Source organism: Emys orbicularis, chromosome 10 (assembly GCF_028017835.1).
Source record: "Emys orbicularis isolate rEmyOrb1 chromosome 10, rEmyOrb1.hap1, whole genome shotgun sequence".
NCBI lineage: Eukaryota > Metazoa > Chordata > Testudines > Emydidae > Emys > Emys orbicularis.
Genome location: NC_088692.1, coordinates 53,866,073 through 53,889,496, shown reverse-complemented (window position 1 = coordinate 53,889,496; position 23,424 = coordinate 53,866,073). Strand labels below are relative to the sequence as shown.

Here is a 23,424-nt window from a genome sequence, read left to right as displayed (position 1 = left end):
CATTAGAGTTCAAGCTCTGCCATAAGGGGATCCATGAATGGCCACAGAATTTGGGTTACTGGGAGAGAAGCTTATAAAAATAATAAGTACTAATGTAAAAATATTAATTATGTTCATACAGCATACTGCTTATACTAATCTCATGATAGCTCATTTACAGGTTAACGTATCGCTTGAAACAAATTATTTGTCAATACTGAGAAATTTAGCTACAGCATGATTATAGGAATTATTATTAGAGAATATACCATTTATATAACAATACTATTAATATTGTTGCTCTGTAGCACAAACAGTATAAAAGAACAATTTCTGCAAGGTTTTATTTATGAGAGAAAATTGTTTATATTTAAAAATATGAACTGATCTAAAAAGCAGTCATGAGTCTTTGTGAGAGATACATTTTAATGTTTGCATACACACACACGGTTAATAACAGTAGTCAAATGAAGAAATAACTTTCAAAAAAGTCTGTGAGGACATAACCTGTCTTTTCATGTTAGGATTTACAGCTCAACAACACTGTAAAAATTAGGAGGTGAAAAAAAAAAAAAGCACATAAAGCTTTCATACCTGCTATAATTAATATAGGCCTCACTTCATTGTATGGTATGTACAGTCATAAACCCTTTTAGTTTCTTCACTTCTAAGTAAGTGTTAGTTACTTGCATGTAGTTTACAGTACTTGCTGAATCTGCTCTGTCTTGGCAATGGAGAGTAGGACAATCAGTACTCTAGCAAGCTGCTTTCATCCAATTTGCCATTCAGCAGCCAAAATAGGCATTATCTTAATTACTGTAATAAAACAGAAAAACCAGCCTACTTCCCTTGTATTTCTGTGATCTGACATTTGCTATTTTCCGGGACAAAACCCTGTATATTTCTGTATACCACTGTTATAGCTTGTAATTCATAGTCTAGATTCATTAGCCACTGACAAGGATTTACACGCTGTCCAGTTCTGTTTTGAGATAACATTCAGTAGCAACAACATAGCTTCTGTATTGATGTCACACTCTGTTTTCACATTACATTAGCAAGGGAGCTTGTAAATAGTTCTCGCATCAAGCAATGGCAAATATAATCTGTAAACTGATGCTCCAAGAAGCTTGATGATTTGAGAGGAGTTTATTTGCAATATTCTCCTTATGGAGAACCAAGTTTTATCATTGGGTCTGTGTTATTGTTAGTTTATTTTACAGTCCTTAATGAGAACAAGATTTGGATACAACTAGTCCTTATGATGTACTTCAGCTGAAGAATTTCCTTCCTCCCCTTTGTATCAGTTATACAGTTCTTCATTCAGGGTTCATAGAAAATTATGTCTTTGGCTAGCTGATTTTTCATTTATTTTTAACACAGGCCTTGATCTTGCAAGTCCTTATGCAGTGAATGGCATGGTATGGTGAATTGTTACATTTCAGTATGAATGTAAGCAGAGGCTACTGATGGTGACAAGTGAGCTTAAGCGTTAGCCATAGTCTTCTGCACAGAGCTACAGCTAAACTTCTTGTGTACTCAATCTTACTCACACGTACTCAGATTAAAAAAAGGGGTAGGGAAAATGTGAAGAATGGGCACATCTGAAGAGAAATAGACATAAGCGTGATTCTTGGCGTGTTGATGAAGAACTTGGCTCCATGTTTTCCTTCTTGGGCCTCACTCCTGCTACTAGGAAGGAATAAGTTGAGGCAGTACAGCAATGTTGTTATTAATGGAGGATCAGGTTTCCCTGTGCTCCCTGCCCTTTTCATCATTTTCTGTCTTGTATTTACATGCACAACATGTCACGCCTGTGCAGTGCAGGATTCAAGGCCTAAAAATACACCTTTACTCCTACAATTACAATAAGTATTGGGAAGCAGGGCCACTATCAGTGAACATTGTTAAACCCTCCAAGAGGGGCACACATTGCTTGGTTCCCCAAGAAAAGATTTATATAAAAATAAAGCTGTTACTCGATAAAAAGAAGAATATTTATAATTGCTTTTGTTTCAGGTTTTTAAAACTAACTTGGCTTTCAACTTTGCTTAAGGGTAGCTGGAGCAATGAGGAAAGCAAGGTTAACTACTAGATAATAATTACAATAGCCAAAATTTTCAGTCTCAAATGCCTTGAGGTAGGCTCCTAAATCTTTCGACACCAAATATAAATAGCCTATTTTTCAAAAGTGCTGAGCATTACCAAACCCCACTGAAGACAAAGGGAGCTTCAGGTGCTTAGCACTTTTATTTACACACCTAAATATGGATTTAGGTGCCTAAAGTTAGGCACCTAGGTTTAAAATTTCATCCAGTATATATTAAATCTTGTATTTTATAATTATAATTACTATAGCCATTAACTATTGAAAGGATCGATCAATAGTTGCTTTTCAACTTCCAAGAATAAGATCTTAAAAACTGATCTTAAGATCACATAGCGTCAATGCACAATGTCTGATTTACCAAGAAAACAAAACTGCTGTATTTTATGTAGGACTGTTCAATACAGCAGGGGAAAAAAGAAACTATTGCTTTAAAATCTGGGATGGGCACCCACCGGAAGCTCCCCGCTCCCCCGCCCCAGCTCACCTCCGCTCCACCTCCTCCCCTGAGCACGCCATGTCCCTGCTTCTCCTCTCAGTGCTCGCGGTGGCAAGCGCTGGGAGGGAGGGGGAAGGATGGGGTACGCAGCGCGCTCCAGGAAGAGGCTGGGCCAGGGCAGGGATTTGGGGAAGGAGTCCAATAGAGGCAGGGAGGGGGCAGAATTGGGGCGGGGACTTTGGGGAAGGATTGGAGTGGGGGCAGGGCAGGGGTGGAGTCGGGGCATGGCTGGAGATGAGCACCCACCAGCTCTGGGAAAAGTTAGTGCCTATGAATAGGAGTATGAAAAAAACATCTGTCCAAAAGGCAGCTCATAACAGACAGCCCATATTTACATTCAGAGACCCCGCCTGGCCTCAGACACTGGTACACAATATACATAATTGAATCTGGAGCTTCCTTGGTAATTTAAGTAATTTAAATGGTACCGCAACTGGAAGAGACTTTGCTGGCACTCTGTGGACCACTGCAAACCTTCCTGACGTACCATTCTGCTACTTGATTAGTGGACTGATGACAGCTAACCAATCTAAAATGACTCCAATATTGATAATATATATTAAATAAATAAATATTCAAGTATTATGTGTATTATGTATTCTGTACCATATATTAAAAATATAATAAAATAGTTTAAAACCCTGAATTTGTAATAATGTTTACTACTATGAATGCTATAGTTATAGCTATATAAGGTTGCATAATAAGGGCCACGATAAAAACCTGCTTGGATATAGTCAAAACTTTCTGGAAAAAAATTCATATTAACTTGAACCTTTCCATGCCTGATCTCATTACAAATACTGTATATTATTATGCTGGTTTTAGTCCACACACTAAGTTATGGCTCAAAATTAGCATGTGATTTCAATAACCCTTGTTCATATGATTATTTTATATTCTATTTGGCATTGCTACTTGAATGTGAGACATTTTAAATACAAAGATCTCATATAAAGGTTAAGCATTTTTTGCATTTGTATACAGTGTCAGGTCAAGTGACCCATGATCTGATACAGGATCAAAGCTCCATGGTCCTGAAGTACACAATTGACCCCTGCCAGAGTCTCTTCCTGCAGCAGGGAAAGGCTCCCACTGCAGGGAAGCAATGGGACACTACATAGCTAAAAACAGCAGTGTAGACAGGGAGGCATGGCTTGGGTGAATAGAGAGCTGTGTAGGGTATGTACTCGGGTACATATCCACACCCTTCAGGCATATCTGCATTATATTTGCCCAAGCCATGCCTCATTGTTTACACTGCTATTTATACCCTTGCTTCAGGGGCTACTTGTGTATGTACTCTACACACGATCGAAAAAACATGCAGTGTAGAGTAGATGTACCTGTAGTATGACATGAGAACAGCTGCGGTCTCTCAGGTAGGAAGTTCCCAACCCATTCCCATTGATTTCTTTGGTGTAAGACAGGGGTCCTCAACCTTTTTCTTTCTGCGGCCCCCCTAACATGCTACAAAAGCTCCACGGCCCACATGTGCCACAACAACTGTTTTTCTGCATGTAAAAGCCAGCCTGGCATTAGGGGATAGCAAGCAGGGCAACTGCCCAGGACCCCACGCCACAGGGGGCCTTGTGAAGCTAAGCTACTCAGGCTTCAGCTTGAGGCCCGGTTGGCAGGGCTCTGGACAGTGGGGCTTTAGCTTTCTGCCCTGGCTCTCAGTGAGTCTAATGCTGTCAGAGCCCCTGAAACCTACTCACAGATCCCCAAGGGGCTTCGGACCCCTGGTTGAGAACAGCTGGTGTAAGAGATCAAGCCATAGTACCTAATTATCAGAAAAAAGACTCACATTTGAGATGATTATTAATGTTTTCAACAGCTGATCTTTTATACATATCACAGGATGTTTTGGAAACTATGATATCTCATCCACTGCAAAACTTAAATTAAAAAATATCAATCAAACATTTATTAGCCAGTATCAAAATATTAACATTTGAAAGGTAAGATCAATTTCAAAGTTAAATCATTTTTAAAACCCTGCCAATAAATGAAAAAAGAATCCCTCTTTCATTATAATGGATGTTTATAGCATACATTGAGAATGGAGTCCTTCATTTCAATAACTAAACTTTTATGGTGATAAAATTAAGACTACTCAAATTTATGTTACTAAATTAGTGAGAATGTCCTTAATTGTATCTAACTGTACAATGTCTACCATGGGAATACAATCTGTAATCTTTGTTCTTATGTCCCAAAGTTGAACTTCTACTGTATATGAATCACACATTTCAGTTAACATCGCCTGTTCAGATTCTTAAATTATTTAAGATTTTTCTCTATTTATTATCACTGTTGTGACAACTTGCCCACAACTGATCAGGTCTAGGTGTCCCACCGGCACTAGTGTCGGACACTGAGGGACATGATTTATTTTTATTTAAAAGACAGAAGGAGAATCATTGGGTTGCCACCAAGCTCCTGATGTAGAACTGGAACTCACATGCTTGGCTGCGACCTCTACATTGTCTATCACATTTAAGAAGGTGTTTCAAGAAACAATTGTTCAAATAAGCCCTCAGTCATTGCAGGGTTTGCATGCATTCTGGTAAAATGTCTGGGTTTTTCAAAATGTTCTTGTGAGGTAGATAAGTAGGAAAGTAGGTTTTAGTACCCTCATGGTACAGATGGAGAGACCAAGGCAGAAAGGTTAACTGACTTCAGGAAGACTGCAGAGGAAGTCAGTGCCAGAGCTTGAGATTAGAAAGACGGAGTCCCTTGCTCAGTCTAGTTTTTACTTCAACAGACCATGCCTATCAACCTATTGAACTGTCCCTGTTGTGGGTAGAAGCCACATAGGCTGCTCTTCCCCAAATATTTGCAATCTTATTAGCAAGTTAAAATAGTTCCAGGGAAGATTAAACTTGTGCAACCGACAGTTTCACAGCAGATCATAACAGATACCCTTGAACTTGGCTGCATTAAGGGGTCATATGTTTTCCTAGATGAACTGCTCTTTATTTCTTCAGCGTGTAAGGCACACTGGTTTTTCTACTACTTCAGCTATTCGTGTCTTGTCTTTTGACCTACTGTGTTTAATAAAGAAATATATTCTTCCCTTGGTAAACACACAATTTCCATTAGCAGTAGTGGGAATTAACTATATGCACTGGGGGGGAAATAATTATTGTGGTCTTTATATGGAAGCTTCTGTCTTTAATGTTACAGTTCTTTTATGTCACTCTTGCACCAATTATAAGATATTTTTACAGTAATATCTCTATTGTCAAAACCTCTCAACACTCCAGTGTCATAGGACTGGTAGTATTTATTCATTTTTCTAATAATAATCTGAAATTAATTTAGACAGGTTATCCTACTTTGATGTGTGCTGATCTGGAGTGTGCTTCTTGTTCATGCTCATTCATGTTTATCAAGATGGTACTTCAGTATTTACAGCAGTATTTTGTAGGTTATGCTGTTGAAGTCCTGTCACCACTTACCCTGAATCTAAGCAGTGTTTGTGAATTACTCAGAGGTTGCTTCTGTGGCAGTAGGTCATGCATTGTATATTGGTGTTATTGTACTATACCAAGTTTAAGAGCTCAACAAATATGGGGCTTATTTCTATTCTCTTATCTGTGTTGAGCAGATCTTACTTTGAAGCCTACTGAAATCAATGAGGCTACTTGAGAAGTTAGGTATTACCCAACATGGCAGAATCACACCCTTGATTAATTTCTTTAATGAGAGTGGACTGGGTGAAGAAAAAAACATATTATATTTAAACTACCATTCCAACAGGCCTCTATGTAACATTTGATCAAAGAGATCTCTCAAGGACAGTGGTTAAAAAACTAAAACCCCATAATTGCGTTCCCTTGTATGCTCAAGTGAGCTATAGCCAATTGAAAATACTCTGTTCATTCTGAGATAATCAACAGCATTGTCGTCATACAAAAATCACATAAATGTTGGGGTTTGTGGAAGCAGAGCTTACCTGCCTTGATGTTCTGGACCTGCTACAAGGTACATATTTTCTTGAAAGAGGTATTTGCACAATAACCGAGATACAGTATTTTCTAATTCTTTTTGGGAAGGATATGCCTGCTTTAGAAATTCCAAATAGTATGTCACTTATTCTTGTGGCTAGAATAATTTTTCTGCTAAGAGAAGGGTGATTCTTTAGTATCTATTTGACTTTTGGCAATATTGTGTTGAAAGTGCAAAATGACAACTTGGCAGCCCACAGGAAGAGACTAGAAGACAAATTTCATTAAGTCTGGATGGTCTTTGTGGACTCATATTTGTAGTTTCAGTACTTTTTCTTGGTCATGGGACTCCTACTTATCAGAAATTACAGCCACCTAGAGCTTTGTTCCATATTTTGTGTTTTACTGACAATGTTGTTTTCTTTTCCTCTTCTTCCTTATCTACGTTTGCATTCAATGGTTAACTTTTCCCCGTGTTATTAACAAAATAATTGCATGACATTAGTTAACAAGAATGTTTTAAAAATATTCTACAATGATAAAGGAAAACAAGCATTTGCTCCTTTCATCACTCCCCTTATAAAGATTTAAGTGTAACCTAAAATCTAGCTTATTTATTATGTGGCCAATGTATTTATTTTACAAGTAAAATTCATTATTCAAATGTTTCTGCAGAAGGATGCCATGTACAATCCTGAACCTTTAAAATCCCTTCGGTCCTGCAGGATGAATTCCACTGAATGAATTCCTATAAAAAAAAATCACTCCCTTCTTGCAAGTGGAATTTTAAAGTACAAAGACTGAATTAGACCATACAAGAAATAAATTACTTAACAGTTGAGTTTAGCTGCTAATAAAACATATATTGAAATCCTCAGGACTGATTACTTAAAATTACTAGTGATAAAACATTTTCTATGATGATGAGTAAAGGAGATAAAGTTTGTAATTCTGATAAATTACTTACTACTGGGATGGTTGCAGGTAACTGAATATAGTTGTACAGCCAAAATGTGGACACAGTGAACTTTTGATACCAGCATCTATACCAACCCTGGTTAAACTAAAAGCAGTTCTATTCTAGAACTTCACCTAGAATGTTCAGTTCCACATGAGGAGGATATACTTGTGGCTACAAAGGTTGCTGCTTTTCAGATGCTTAAAAAAAAGGTGAAAGAGCAAATCAGATATGATAATAGCAAGAGCACTTACTTTCCACTGACAGCAAAACAGAGCTGACACATTCCATGTAACACTGCTGTAGCATTTTGCAGAAAAGTAGCTATTTTTGAATTGTCGTCAACAGGACCTTGGACGGAGAGGAAACAGCAGCATAACTTGTCTATCAATCCTATATTCACCACATAACTATAAGTGGAGGGAAAAAACATTGTATTAAGATATGGCACCCTGCCAGTTTCAATGAATTATTTTTTTTAGTATTATCATTATCAATGTCAACTTGTATAAAAAGCAGGTTTTGAATTCACAACTATACAAACATAAAAGGTTAAATAAAGTAGCTCAAGTTGCAATAATCTTAGATTTGGCCCTCTATAGCTATAGAAGTTTCTGTTAAGAGATCTGTCTATCTTAGGGTAATTTCTATTATATTTTCACAAGTAAGATGAATGAATGTGTTTATTTTACCATACTCTTAGAAGGACAGTGGAATTTTGCCATAGTTAAATGATTTATAATAATCTCTATATTTTTGCAGTAGTATGATTTTTTTTTTAACATGAAGAGAAAAACTTCCCAGAACACAATAACACAAGAATGAGATGATGTTATCCAGATGCAATCTTATTACAACATAAACCAGCAATGACTACTGCATATTCTTTTTTTTATTGGCAACAATTAACGGACTAACAAATAACAATTAGAACAGCTTTCTACTGTTAGATGACTTTTTTATTGTGGTAGCTAAAACTCTGGTCCAGGCCCTGATCATCTCCTACCTCATCATTTCTGGCTGAAGCTGCTGCCATCTTACCTCCTTCAACTCCATTAAAAGTGCTGCTCCCCAGATCACCTCCCCAGATATATCACCCCACGTTTAAACCCCCTCCCTAAGAATTGCAGGGCTAGAAACCAGACTTTTTGCCAAAGTTTACAAAACAGACAGCTATTGGAAACAATATGAGTAATTATGAATAAAAATACATTGTGTACAAAGTAGGGATCTCATTGCAGTATTAAAAGACCATTTAAAATCTTATTAAAAAAAGACTGAAGATTATTAGTTACACTCAGATTGACTGTTCAGGTAAATTTGTGAAAAGTTGTAAGTATTAGATGTCTTCTAGATTTCTGATCTAAGCAATTCATCTGCAATACAGGTCATAAACATGCTCTCCAATATTGGCAGGCAAATACCAAGAGACAGCTAGGGAGCTAGATGTGTAAAATGCTGAGTGCTGTCTATCTCTGAGCAGCAGGAGGGGAAGGGGATGAACTGAAGCTAATAATGATAAATTATTATCGAAGGTACACATTTTCTGGTCATGTTATTCTTCCTTTTTCTCCAGGGAAATCTCTACATTCTTATTGGCACTCCAAGGATCCCTCCATCTCCCCTTTAGTTTATTGCCCAACCTTGATGCAATGTGCTGTAAGCTATCATATTTCTGACAGAGAAGAAATGGAGGAAACTCTTCCCAGTCTATCTGTGCCATTCCTTAATTGGCTTTGGGGGCAACATGAGAGACATGAAGCACTCTCTCCCCAGGAACTAAGCGTACAGCTGAGTAGAGTTACAAAGCTTTGCTTTCCCTCCCCGTTTCCTTTTAGTTAGAAATTTTTCCCATGGTAGAGTAGTTCCAGTATCTCTGCCCAGCATAGCTGCTCTTGTGGTACACAAACTGTGTGGCAGTTAGTTGGTGCTGCTTATGCAGTGCACATTAACTTTTCCCATAGAGTTGCAAATATTTTCACTGAAACTTTTTTTTTAGTCAAACATCTTAGTTTAAATATCTCCAAAAAGAAACATGATAAAGTGGCGAGGAGGTGAAAGATTCTCATTAATAATAGTAATTTATCTGTTTGTGGCTAATTTAAAACACCCACCCCTCTCCTTTTTCCTAATTGCACTATTACTCTGTCACCATGCCTTTCATTCCCCTGTTAGAATCAGATCCCTTAAAGTGCCCCAGGTGAAGAGCCTATTCTGATTCTCATGTATCTTCTTAGCTCTGGGGTATGCCTGTGCTTGGCCCTGTCCGTTTCAGATGTCAGTGCAGTACAAAATATCAATAAGCAGACCTCCCACCCTCTCATTCATATATGGGGAGAATACAACATCCTGAAATTTCACACTCTTTGAAAACCCGTTTGGGAAGGGGGCGGGGCTACATGTGAACAATAAAGTTTTAGAGGTCACTGGTATCTATGACAACTGTTTGTTTTGCCTTCCTCCTACAGCTGTCCTCTTAGATTTATATCAGTAAACATTATACCAGACTTAAAAAAAAAGTTTTAAAATGTACTAATTATAAAATGTAAGTACAAGGGGTTTAAGACTAAAAAAAAAAAAGTATTTTCTTTGCTCTCTTATGTTACCTTTGCCACACTTTTGTACCATCACATAAGTATTCAACTCCTGTAGTGGCATAAAAACATTCTTGATGATTTTTATATATTTAGGACATTACTTAATTTGCAAAACAAGTTAATAATCCAGCATTTTCCAAGAGAAATGTCAATTTCCTACCCTAGTTAAGACATTAAACTAATGAACAGTAAAGAATGAGAATGACATAGAAATGGCAGGTGGCGGGATTCTGTATTTAGTGAAGTAGATACTTCCTGATGGTTAATTGCTAAAAATAAAAAGCCAAAGATTTAGGATAAGAAAAAAGCGGAGCAGCTGGATTAACCTTTGAATGCTACGTATATCATGTATATTCACTGTTTATGAGGTTTCTGGGGTGCCTACATTACTTGTGGGAAACTTTAATAGTATAGTCTAATAGTACATCTATGGTTTAAGGAGGCAGCATTGCTCAATGGATAGGACACAGGACAAGGAGTTAGAAAAAAACGTGGTAAAGTTCATATAAAACAGGAAGACCTTAAAGAAACTATGGGCAGCTGAGAGTCTGTCTGGGTTCAAGTGAAAGAGAATAGGTAGACTAGAAACTTGCAACACATAACTTCTCAAATAACTAATCTGTACAAAATAACAAATCCAAAAAGAGTTGTAAAAAGAAAAATAGTAATGAGATATTTCAAGTACTTAGGAAACACTAAATTAAGTCATACATTCAAGAACAAAGTACCTGAGTGATTTAGTCTATAAAATCTTTGAACAGAACCAACAAAAATAAAAACTAGTACAGACTGTGTATAATTAACCTGTGGAATTCAGTGTCACAGAAGGTCATTGAGTTAAACACTGTAGCTGGATTTTATAAAGGGCTGGATAATTACATAAGTATTAACATCATTTGTAGCTATGTAGGCTAACACAATGACAATCAATTCTCATCCTTTAGGGTGAGAAAAGATCTACAGGAGTCAGAAAGGAATTTGCCCCCTTATGTTAAGCACTGCACAAGTAAGTATGTGCATTTTTTATTTCTATGGCTTCCTTTGCATCCTGAGGGATTAACTATTGCAGGAGATAAGATTTCTGATTAAACAGATCAATGGCCTGATTTGACATAAAAAATTCTATGTTCCTAAAATGTAAAAGGAAAGCAAGCAAGCAATTCTGCTTCATTCTGAGAAACATAAAGAACAAAATCACTGCTGTAAAGATGAGGAAACATCATATGCCTTTGATAGTGATATATGACATTAGGACTGAATTGAAATTAAAAACGGGGTCATTCATATAAACTATAGTGAGTGTGTGTGTATGCGCATGTATGTAACACACAAAGTACGTTGAAAAAACATTATTAAGGTTTCAAAGTCAAGCGCTCAAAAGCTTTAAAATGCCGGAATCCCCCAGGTCTGGCTCTTGTCCCCTTTGATTTCCATTCAGGCAGCTTTCTCCTCTCTTCCTGCCCGTCAGTAGAGGGGGCTTTAAGAGTACAGGAGAGACAGGCCCTCCTACTCTTTGTTCTGGTGCCCAGCTCTGGCACAGCCCCCAGCAGCCCAGAGTGGCAACTACAGGGAACGTCCTGCTCAGCCCCCTGTTGCCTCAGGCTGGAGCATGCCCAGTGCAGAAAGAATGTTCAGAGAATTAAGCTGCAAAGTTCTAGCAAGCTGCTATAGAGCATGGGCAAGCTACAATTTTTCAAAGGTTGCCCACCTGCCAAATTTCAAGTTGCTGCACCAAAGGAAGGGGGCACCAGACCTTCCCAAAAGAAAAGGTTGCCAGAATATTTTAACATGGTCAAAACAACATATTTTCCCCATACCACTTTCTTGGAAATGGCTGAACCATTTGGGTTGAAATTTTCCAAAACAATTCAGCATGTGATAGATACCTGGTATGGAAAATTTCAACCCAAATGGTTCAAGTATGGCACAGTTATAAGCAATTTAAAGCAGGGTCTTATATTGGGATGTGCCAGGCAACCTTAATAATAATAGATGGTGCTACCAACCGTTCCTAAAATATGGTTTGTGTGTGTATATTTATACCTATCCACCCCCCAACACACGTATATGTAAATATGTATATATTTGTGTTTTAGCACATGGAATTATGAGAAAAAGGAGAAACAATTACTGAAATTAAATAGGATAAAACAATTGAGGGCAAGGAAACAAAAAGCAAAAGGAAAGTGCAGAAAGATAAATTATTGTGGACCCAAATGTTGTGTGTGCCAATAAATATACTAGGAGTATAAAGGTCAGTGGAGATGAACAAAGAAGTGCAAAGAGTAATTAAGGGTAAGAAAGAGTTATATTATGAAGTATTATATAAAATGCAAGGTAAAGAGAAAGTCTGCAACGAACACACATTAAAGTAAAGTGTACTAAAATTGAAAAAATATTGAAGAGGAGAATGAAAACAAAATTCCATATGAAGAGGTTAAGATAAATCACAATTTTTTCAAGTGCATAAGGAACAAGAGGTCAGTGGTGGAGACAGACAGGCTCTGTGAGATGAAAAAAGTAATTTATTAACTGAAGAGGTAGGCCTTACTGAAAAATTAAATGTATCCTTTGCCTCATGTGCTCACAAAAAAGGTTAAAAGACAGATGCTCAGAACAGATAAATTCCCCAAGGGAGAAAAAAAATATAAGAAGAAATCAGGGTCTCAGCAGAAGAAGAGACCATGAAATTAGAAGATCTGTAGACTGCTAAAATCTAGGACCACACAGGGTCTATTCCAAAAGAGAAAGAGATAGGATTCCCATTAGCAAATTGATCTGAAACCTCTATGGAAACATAAGAGGTACTGAACTTGGAGGAGGCTAATGTAACCCTATGATCTGAGAAGAGATTTATGAAGATCTAGAAAAGTACAGACCCGAGGGGGACATAATGAAACCAATAACCAGGGACTACCTAGCGAGACATCAAGAATGTTATGGTTTAATTGAGGCTAGTCAATAATCAGCATGGATTTTCAAAAAGATGATCACACCTGACATACCTCATAGACTTGAAAAAGTAAAACGAAATTAAATAATGTCCTTAGCTTACTCCAATGATATCTAATTATTAAGGTCCAACCCTATCTGTCCTCGACTCCCACTGAAATCAGTGAAAATTGAGAGTGCTTGCCACCTGGCAGGAGTGGGTCCTAAAACAGCTTTTTATACAGTAACATACCAAAGGCTAATCTGATAAAGTTCACTAAGGGAGTGTCCTGAGTAAGTAAAGAATTCCTTAGATATCAAAGAGAAGAAATTGGGAATAATGACTACCCGAGATGGAAGGAGTTGAGTAGTTGAGTGCAACAAGGATTAATATTAGGACTAATTAGGACACTTTATTTAATGACTTAGAAGAAAGAACATATAGCATTGTGATGAAACTTGCTAATAATACTAAGTAAGAATGTGTGAATAAATAGAAAGAAGAAGGGCAGCATAGTTCAGAATAACATGGATAGACTGTGTGTGTGGATGAATAAGGAACTTTTGAAAGTAAATGTAGATAAATATGAAGTGATGACAGAACAAAAAGGAAGAACAATGTATTGTACCTGTAATGGTTGTATATTCAGTATTAAAAGAGATAAATATGGGAATACAGTGCTTTTGCCCAGTAAAAGAAAGGCAAATCACATTGTATATTAAAAAACAAAAGCAACACTATTGATCTCTAAGTCTCCTACTGTCTTATCTGTGTCTGTTTTTATACTGTAAACTCTTAAAGCCAGGGACTGTTTTTATGTTGTGCTTTGTATACTGTTGGGAATCAACAAATATTATATAAAAATAATGTAAGGATCCATATACAGAGTTGCTAATTATGGACCGTCTAGAGGAACTTTTACTGTGCAAAATTCTGGTCACTTTTATTTAAGAAAAAAGGACAGAAAGAACAATCAACCAAATAATACAAGGATTCCCACTGACATAAAGGAAACATGCACATACAAAGGCAGAATTTTGGCGATGTTAATCCAACACAGTTAAACAAACTAGCGGACTGATCCTGTGAGGTGTGTTAAGCCGACATGATTAAAAAAAAAAAAAAAAGAAGAAGAAAAAAGAAGACATTTCAGACATCACTGAGAGACATAAATTTCTACAGAGAATAAAAGACAAATGCTAAAGTGTATAATGTAAATTACTAGCAAATACAAGAATAATTCATGCATGAAGGAAAGCTATGGAAAGTCCTGCCACTAACTTTCTTTCTGTACTATAGCAAGTAGTTAACATATAGAAACAATAATCAAGAGCAGCAATTAAGAGCAAATAGTAGCATTTTTCAAAAAGAGATTTAGCATAATTTGGAGAATGTTTTATACTCTCCATGAAAACTTGTTCTGACTTTCTTTACATTAGTTGCCTTTATTCTATGTTTACTGACAGTGATATTATTGCAGTAAATTTTACTTACTCCTGTGCCAATAAGGAGGTATTTTGCGTTGGGGAACTTCTCAACATCAGAAGAGAAAGTTGGACAATCACAGGGCCAAATTTTTCACTTAGATAAACGCACAAATCTCTATGGACTTCAGTGTACATGTATATTTGAGGGCAGAATTTGTCCCATATTTTTCTGAAAGAGCATTTTTGCTTGAAAACATATATATATATATATATATAGCCTTTGAGTGGTCTTCTGAACCATACATAGGTGTTAGTCTTATTGAGTTAGGTTCAGAGGAGCTTATTACCATTGCTAGTTCTTTGCAATTTTCTTTGACTAAAATAAAAAAAAAAGTTTAAAGATATTTCATCATTTTTTACCTGATCAGGTCCTGAACCCTGCTGTTAAAGGCCTCAACTTTTGAGGGCTTGTTTTTCACTTCCTGTATTATTTTAGGTGCAGTGGGCTGATTGTTTACATCTGGTAGACTGGAGATCAGACACCCAAAGACCACAGCAATGATTCTGAGAAGTCCAGTTGTTAAACCTTCAAATACTTGCTTATTTGCACTTCTTCCCAATATTGCATTATATTCATCTGGAACACAAACCTGCATAAAGAGATACAATAAACACATTTCCATAAAATATGTAAAATTCAACTAAAGAGACTACTGTTGTTCTCCTAAGAATATATTTTTAATTAATGCATGCAATGAAACAATCATAAAAGCCCGATGGTATACACAAACATGCATTAGAACCATAAATAATAACTGAGGAAACAATATTCCAGCATTATTGATGAACATTAAAATACAATACTGCATCCTTTATTAGGCAGATTGTTATAAGATTATATTTCTCCATCTTCCATTTCCAGTGAATGCCATTTGAAACCTCTAACAATTACAATGCGTGCAAAATGTATGTGTAGAATGTGTCCTAATGGATAAAAATGAAGTAATTCCTAAATGGAATTCAGTGTATATGAACTTAAAGAGAAACCTTATAGCAAAGGACTACTTAACTAACTATATAAAGATATTATTATTAATTATTATGTATAGATAAGGTCTTATGATGATTCACTGGCAAAAACAAAAATATTTTCAATATAACTAATAAATTATAAAGTAAACAAACTAATTAGATGGCTCACTGACTCCTCGATTAGTGCCTGTTTTATCAAATTAAATCTTTGGGTCTGATCTTTTGCGTCTCAGGCTGCATGAAGCTTGGAATGTTACAGAGGCATCACCAGTGCTCTTTTGTGGAAAGTGAACCTTTTGCTACTCTGATGATCCACCTGCCTGACTTTGCAAAAGTACTGGTGTTCTACAGTGATAATGCCACCCATCTGTCCTTGCCCAGAAAGAAGAATGCTATGACAATAGTGATGAGTGTATATTTAACAAAATTGATGGGGGATGACTGGCAGAGAACGACTTGAGTCTTTCTTATATGGTACATACAAGTGAGCCTTTTGATAGAAAATGCAACACACTTAGTAATCCATGTGAATGATCAAATATCAAGATCAAATCTCCTATGGACTTTTCTCCAGGAATAACAAAGAGGCACCAGAAATGATTGAAAGACTTTAACTTAATATAAAAAATGAGTGCACCCTACACATCTATTTTTTTGTGAAATTGTTGTCCCAGAAGAATTATGGAGCCTAAAGAAAAACACAGAAGAACAGGTTATTGATAAGGATGGAACTCAGAAACCAGTGTCAGGAAAAAAAATTAGAATCAGGAGGCTGCACTACCTAACCCATTGGAAAAGGATATTAGAAGATCTGAGCAGCAAATGTAGGCAACACAAGCCAGAGCCACAGGTGGCCTCATTCTTGTCTCAACTGAAAAGTACTTAGTGGATCAGGAAATAAATTTTCCAGTCAGCAAGAAGGAATCCAATAGTGCTCTTTAGCTTCCGCCTACCTTAGCACAAAACCAGTACCATTTGTTGTTGATCTCAATGCAAATAGATTAATCTCCGGCTGGCCCTAGCAAGCATGCCCATCGCTGAGTTAGACCACTCATATTGGTCCCACTTCATAGACTTGAAAGAGAGTTCTCTAGAGAATTTGTTTCTCCTTATAAGTGAATGGCTAATGGAAAGACTAAGAATAGCTCAGTCCTACACACAAGTTGCTCTTAGGTTGTATTGAAGCTAGTGTAAAATAGTTTCTAAACTTTCTAGCATTAGCTGCACTCTTACTTCAGATTAGATGAAGGGAAAGTGCCAATGCCAGATGAATGACTCACAAAATTGAATATGCAAATAAGCTAAACATATCAAAGAGAGAAGTGCTCTTCTTAGACAAGAGAAGCATCCTCAGACACATCTCTATCTCCTTCCTTGATTCACATCTGCCTCTTTTGCTTGTAATCCTGGTGCCAGTCTTGACACTGAATGCTCATTTCTTCTTTGAATACCCTGAAAATGCTTTTCTGGGGATGATGCTGTTGCTGTGGGTAGAGGGCTGTCACTATGGAAGTAAGATGCTAAAATGAATGCAGATTTCTCCATTGTACTCAATAGACCCAGAAAAATATACAGGCATGTCTGTATCACTACTGGGATTGTGTCATGATTCACATGAATCATCATTTTAAGTATGGATAAACCTGTAGCTACCGTGGACAGGCTTTTGGTAAAAACCTACATCACCAGAGAGTAAAGATACTTCCTTTGTGATTTCTGAATTAATGTGTGGAAGCAAGAATCTCAAAGGCCAATAGCATCAAATCAGAGTTCAGGGAAAAGGGAAAGGATTGTGACATTGAAATGATTGAAAGAATATGATCTATTTGGAAATCTGTTCAAACTTCCAAAGTCTAGAATGGGCAAGAAGCTTCTGGAATATTTTAGAATCAAAAGATAATGGGAAAAGAAATCCTGGCCTCTGTGATTCATTGTAACAGATTCTATTGATAAAGATTAGGAAATATGTCCTAACAGAAACTTGTGAGAAGGGTTCCTGAAAAGCAGACTTTGTGTGAGAAGTTGGTTGGGATGAGAAACAAATTCATATTGAAGGGCATTGCCAGTCTCTCTTCCATAAATTCAAGGTCATATTAACATGACATGTTGGAATGTCAGAAATGGAGGAAACTGGCTAATGGTTTTACAAGGGGAGCTAATGACAACTAGAAGGAACAATGGAAATTAGTTCCATGCTCTTTCTGGTTAAACCTCAAATTATGCATGACATGAGTCCAAGCAGCAGGAGCCAAAGTTGCTCTTTTGTAGATGCCCTTTATATTTTGTCACTACTAAGGACAACAGGGAAAATGTCTCTAATGCAACTGATAGTATGGTAGCTCCACCTGGGGCTTATTAATTGGTTCAGCCAAACCCAGAAATCTGGCTGAATCTCCTGTCTCCTCCATTTTAGCCAAGGTGTTATCTTTGTCTTGGTGAAGGGCAAATTAAGTTCTTCACCCTCTAGGCCACCTGGATGAGGCCTAAATTCCTCAATGAAGAATACCTTCTGTTGATTATAACAGAAGCCAACAACCATGATGTCATGTGAGAAACATAATATGTAGTGCTGCTTAAAAAGCTGTAGACTCTCCTGAGTCACAGCTGTGAAAGCTTATTTTTGAAAGGGAGTAAATCAGCAGCTGGAAGCATCTTACTCTAAAGATGGTAGTAATACCTGGACAGATTTACTACATGTAAAATAAGAAGGCTATAATATATATATAGCTACAAAACTGGGAGCAACTTCTTAGCTAGTGTAAACTGTCACAGCTTCACTGAAGTCAATGAGGGTATGACAGTTTATATCAGCTGAAGATTTGCCCCATTATGAGCACTGGAGGTTCCAGGATCTGGTGAGAGACAGAAAAAACAAGACGTGAAGGGAATATGAATGATGTGCTAGCTTTACAGACAGAATCTTGTCACTTTAGGTACATGCATCAAGAAACATGGCTCCTAACTGGGCTCACTGCTTTTAATGGTGCTGACGTCGGCACAGTGCTGTGGTTCTGTAGAAGCAATTTAATGACAGAGAACTTGATCTTTATCCACCCTGTAATTAATGATCGATACTGCCTGAAGTTTTCTTTCATTCAATTTTAAAATCCTGTAGAATTAATGTATGCTAGTGGATTCATAAAATGCTGTTGCTCCATAGTTTAGCTTTGTATAGGTATCTGGGGGGATTTGGTAACACTTGGTGACAAAGAACAACATGCACATTTCTTTATTATTCATTAGCTCTGAGCCTTGTGTTGGTACTTAAAACTCATTGTAATAGTCTGGCTTCTGGTGATGAGCCAAGTCAGCCAGTGAGAAGTCTTCAGCTGCTAATTCAAGTTTGACTGAAAAAATACAACATTGCTCCTGTAATCTACACTGACTAAAATAATTAATGCCTAATGGTTTTGGTTCTGTACTAAATAAATGAATAAATTCTCTACTGAACCAGATGGATTGCATTGTAAAATGTGTATATCAGTTTAAATATAGCAGCCTTGCACTATGAACACCAAGGTTTAAAATTACTAAAATATACTCTCCATTGCTTGTGCAATTAAGATATAAAATGATGTGCAACCTTTTTCTTAAAAAGATTATTTAGTACTAATATTTTGTATTAGCAACCTTTCATTTGCTATAATTAACAGCATTTAAGACAAATTGATCTTGTGTTTTCTTACAGTGTTATACATCTAAGTTGTTATATTTTCTAAATGCATGGCACTTAGTTACACAAGTCAAAGATTTTATATTATTGTGCTATTTCTAATTATTTTAAACAAGGAGCTCTATTTTCACTGATGTTTTCTATAATGATTATATTATTAATAATTGCAAGACTCATTGATTTTTACAATTTATATATGGAATATATGTATATGAGTTAATGTATTAAGGTTGCTTGTTGATAATTATATAGATTGTGGATGTGGATAATTAAAATTATGGAAGGGTTATTTTATAGGTTTCAGATTCTAATTTTTTTATGCTGTCTATATATGGAGATTCAAGTGTGGAGTTAATGATGTGTGTCAAACATTATCTATGAATTTGTAAACTTTCAAATATTTCATTTCTAATATTCAAATACAGTATTCTTTTGATATTTTGAAATGTTTAAATGATATATATATATGACCCTAACTCAGTGGTGGGCAACCTGCGGCTTGCAGGCCGCATGCAGCCCATCAGGGTGGCGAACCACGGCCACTGGGAGTTGTGGGGGGGCCGTGCCTGCGGACGGTCAATGTCAGCAAAATGTCTCGTGGCCCACAACCAGATTACCCTGATGGGCCGCATGCGGGCTGCAGGTTGCCCACCACTGCTCTAACTCTGTATTGAAAAAGGTTTTGTCTGGTAATTGGTATAAAAGCATTTTTAAGTGATTGATGATGAAAGAAAAAGGAAAGAAAGAAAACAATGTATCCAATGTCACAGTGCTGTTTCAACAATGTTATTTGAAAACAGCATTATACCAAACCCTGAATTCTTTACTCATTTTAAAATCAGTCTTTACACAGGAAGACTCCTAGGCCCAGATTCTAGGCACTGATGCAATCCACTTGCACTGTTATGGCAGCTTGAAGCCAGCTTAACTGTTCAACTGAGAATTTCCCATGTGTGGGGGAAATCCCTTGCTGGCATAGCCTCCTCAGCTGTGCCCTCCATTTAGAACTTAATCCAGCAAGGTGCTGAGCATGCTGGCTCTGATCCAGCAAAGCACTTAGCATGCATTGAACGCAGCTGAGAATCTGGTTCTCAGAACTCATGACACCACGACTACAGTTGTACTTCAACACTTCTATAAAAAACAAACAAACCCACAACACACATTTTGACTTTTTTTGTATGTGTCCAACTGAAGAAAGAAGTAAGAGTTTCCACGGAGCATCAAAGTGCAAGATCTTGTGCCCAATCTTGCTCTAATTGAATGCAACAACAAAACTCTCATCAACCTCAATTGGTGTAGGAGCAGACCCTTCTGTTTTGGATCGGCTGTTTCTTTCTCAGCACTACATATTGGTTTTCATCATTTGGAATTTCAAGTCAAGAATGCACTTCTGTATACAATCCATTGTATGTTACTTTGAATGTTATCTTTACAGAATTTACTATGCACTCAGCAGGCATTAGCATGAGATGTCAAAAGAAAGTACATGTAAAATGTTCAGAGACACACCCCAAATTTTACCATTTCTTTTGAGTTACTTCTGTTGCCTGTAGAATTATTTCTGATAGAGATGTTGTCTTCATGTTGATAGCTTTTCCTCCACTGAGAGCTTGTCTACAAGTTGAGTTATTCAAGAGCAGCTATAGCTGAATAATTCCATGTGTGAACACTCATTCTGGAATTAGAGTGGCTTGTTCCTGTTTAGCTTGCCCCATTGGGTTAGCTGTTCCTGAATAACTCCATACAAGCCCTTAGCTCTAAAAGGGAGCAGAGAAACACAGGTCTAGATTTACAAAAGACTAATTCTGGGCCTTACATCCAGATTTTGTCAGACTGAGGAACTGTGATTTTAGGCTGGGTAGGGGACAGCATTCTCTACTCTGCAATCTCTGCAGCATTGATCGAGCTAGACAGAACTTCATGACTAATGAATGAGATGGAATTTTACATTATTTTAAATATTCCCTTGCAGACTGACTATATTTTATATCTATCTCAATGCATTACATTTTTCTGTATAAAAGGGAATGAAATACTAATTACTGACATTTTAAAGTATACGCACGAAGACATAACAATTTAAAACAAATGTCTACTCAATAGACCACCCGGAAAAGTTCCCGAATGAAAAATGTTCAGTGTTATATTTCAAACTTTAATTTCTTTGTGTTATAGTCCAGGTTCATTCATAAGATTTCAATTGGAAGTAAAGCTTTTAAGAGCCTGAGGGGCAGATCCTCATCTGATATAAAATGTCATAGCTCCACTGACTTTCAATTTACATCAGACGAGGATCTGTCCCTGAAAACTTGCAGTTTTTAATCACTCTTATAATAGTTAGAAGCCCATAGATCCCAAAACAGACCTATTCTAAGTAATCACAAAATAATCTAAATATGGTGATATTTTGTGACTGGATTTACTCATACAATGGTTTCTAAGCAACTTGCCCTCAGGATTTCTGTATTAAGGGGTGTTGCACACCTTGTGATGTTATCTCTGCTCACTTAGTCACTTGTGTTTGTATCGCCCAATCAGTCGTGTTGCTGTGCTTTCTGCGGACATAAAGTCACTGGGCTTGCCTGAACAGAAACATTTTGGAAAATGTGCAGTTTTTCATAGTATTCGCAGTAAATACTAGTGGCTCCCTATATGAACCGAACAATTAAGCTATGAAAATTGAGCTAATGCTCACCCCTAAGGTGGGTGGTCTGTGCAGGTCAGGGCTGAGGTCAATAGCAGGGTGGGTATAGAGAAAGCTTGCATTACAGCTGTCTAACTGTACCTGGCCAAGGAATAAACAGAGTTCTTTAGCTTCTGGCATTTCCAATCCTTCAACCTTTAGGCAGAAACATAAAAACACACTACCTCTCCAAAGAAGAACAAGGGCTACCAATTTAACCAGAATATTACAGCAGTGCCATTCAGCCCACAGCAGGATATGCTGTGCCAGCATTTCTACTCTAAACCCATTTTTCATAAGGGTTTGCAATTTGGCTCTAAACTTTCATTCTAGGCTGAAATGTGACATACAAGGTCTCCTCTCAAAAGCAAACTGATTCACAAATTGCACAATAAAATATAAAAATGGATTCAAACCATTTTTTTAGTTATGGAATTGCAAAGAACTAAAAGATGCTAGTGGTGACAGATGCTTTTTACATGCCAACACTGAAGCATGCCTTCTGTTACATTAGAAACTGCTTGATCAGGTTGGCCTGATATCCTAATTAAGTGGGTTTCCCATATGTCTGCTTCTTTTGGGTGATGAGCCTCAATTCAAGATTATGAATTTTTGAAATTTCACCTAGAAATACAAATAGCAGCCACCTCTGGAAAATTTGACTTGGGGAGAGAAAGTTGGTAGGGCTAGAACAAGAGTCATATACACATTTATTATGGAATGGCAGCCATCACCTCAGAGTTAAGAATGCAAATGAAGTTCTATTATTTTTGGTAGGGTGTGCTAGAAGAAAAGCCAGTCTGTTTCCCACCAGGATCTCAGATTGTGTACAAAAAAATTACTGATTTTTCTGGCTTATACACTATGGGTTTGATTTATCACTGCAGGAGCGGAAAGGTGCAATCTACATCCCTTTGCAATGAAGGAGATGTCCATTTCCAGGATGGGCAGTTGACAGTACAGCCACTGGCCTCCCATGGGGTTTCTGTCATAGAAAGCAGCTGTAAATTCAGACCAAGGTTCCATATCCAAATTCAAGCCTGAAAGATGATAATCTTGTGTGCAAACTCCAGTACATTAAAAGCAGGACAAAAATTTTAATACTGTATCTTGTATGGAGAGCAAACATTTAACCCCCCCCCCCCACACACAAATATTAAGCATTTATCTGATATGGTAGCAAAATAGTTTAAAAGATTTTGCTTTTTCTATTTATTTTTACAAAGCAATTAGTAAGAATTTGTTTATCACAAAGTATCTTGAGAAGTGCTTATTACAGATATATCTATAAACTTTCAGATTTACAACAGTCAGCTCAGGATGAAAGATCCTGCATTCTTTTTACAAACATCACAATAGGTATTCTTGTTTTATGATGGCAATGATGGTTCAGTTTCATGCTGGTTTGCTTTGATCTACCTTGAACGTAACATATTGGATGAAAATACAATATAAAACCTGTCTTCTGTATGTCCATTTATAGATAATTCCTCACTATCAGTTCAGTAGGTGTCCTTCACTCCATACATTATGGATGACTGTTGCAAATTTAAAACTTTACTAGAGTACAGCTGATTAAAG

The 23,424-nt window shown here is 36.9% G+C and overlaps 1 protein-coding gene across 1 annotated transcript in view; it reads right to left on the bottom strand.

The window, feature by feature from the left end:
* Window positions 1-23,424, bottom strand: part of SCAPER (S-phase cyclin A associated protein in the ER) — a 310,638-nt gene that overhangs the window by 59,974 nt on the left and 227,240 nt on the right. The window contains exons 22-23 of the mRNA XM_065411761.1: window positions 14,873-15,102; window positions 7,751-7,906 (exon numbers count right to left, since the gene is read on the bottom strand). Of these exons, the coding sequence (XP_065267833.1) occupies window positions 7,751-7,906; window positions 14,873-15,102 (386 nt within the window). The remainder of the gene's footprint in view (window positions 1-7,750; window positions 7,907-14,872; window positions 15,103-23,424) is intronic.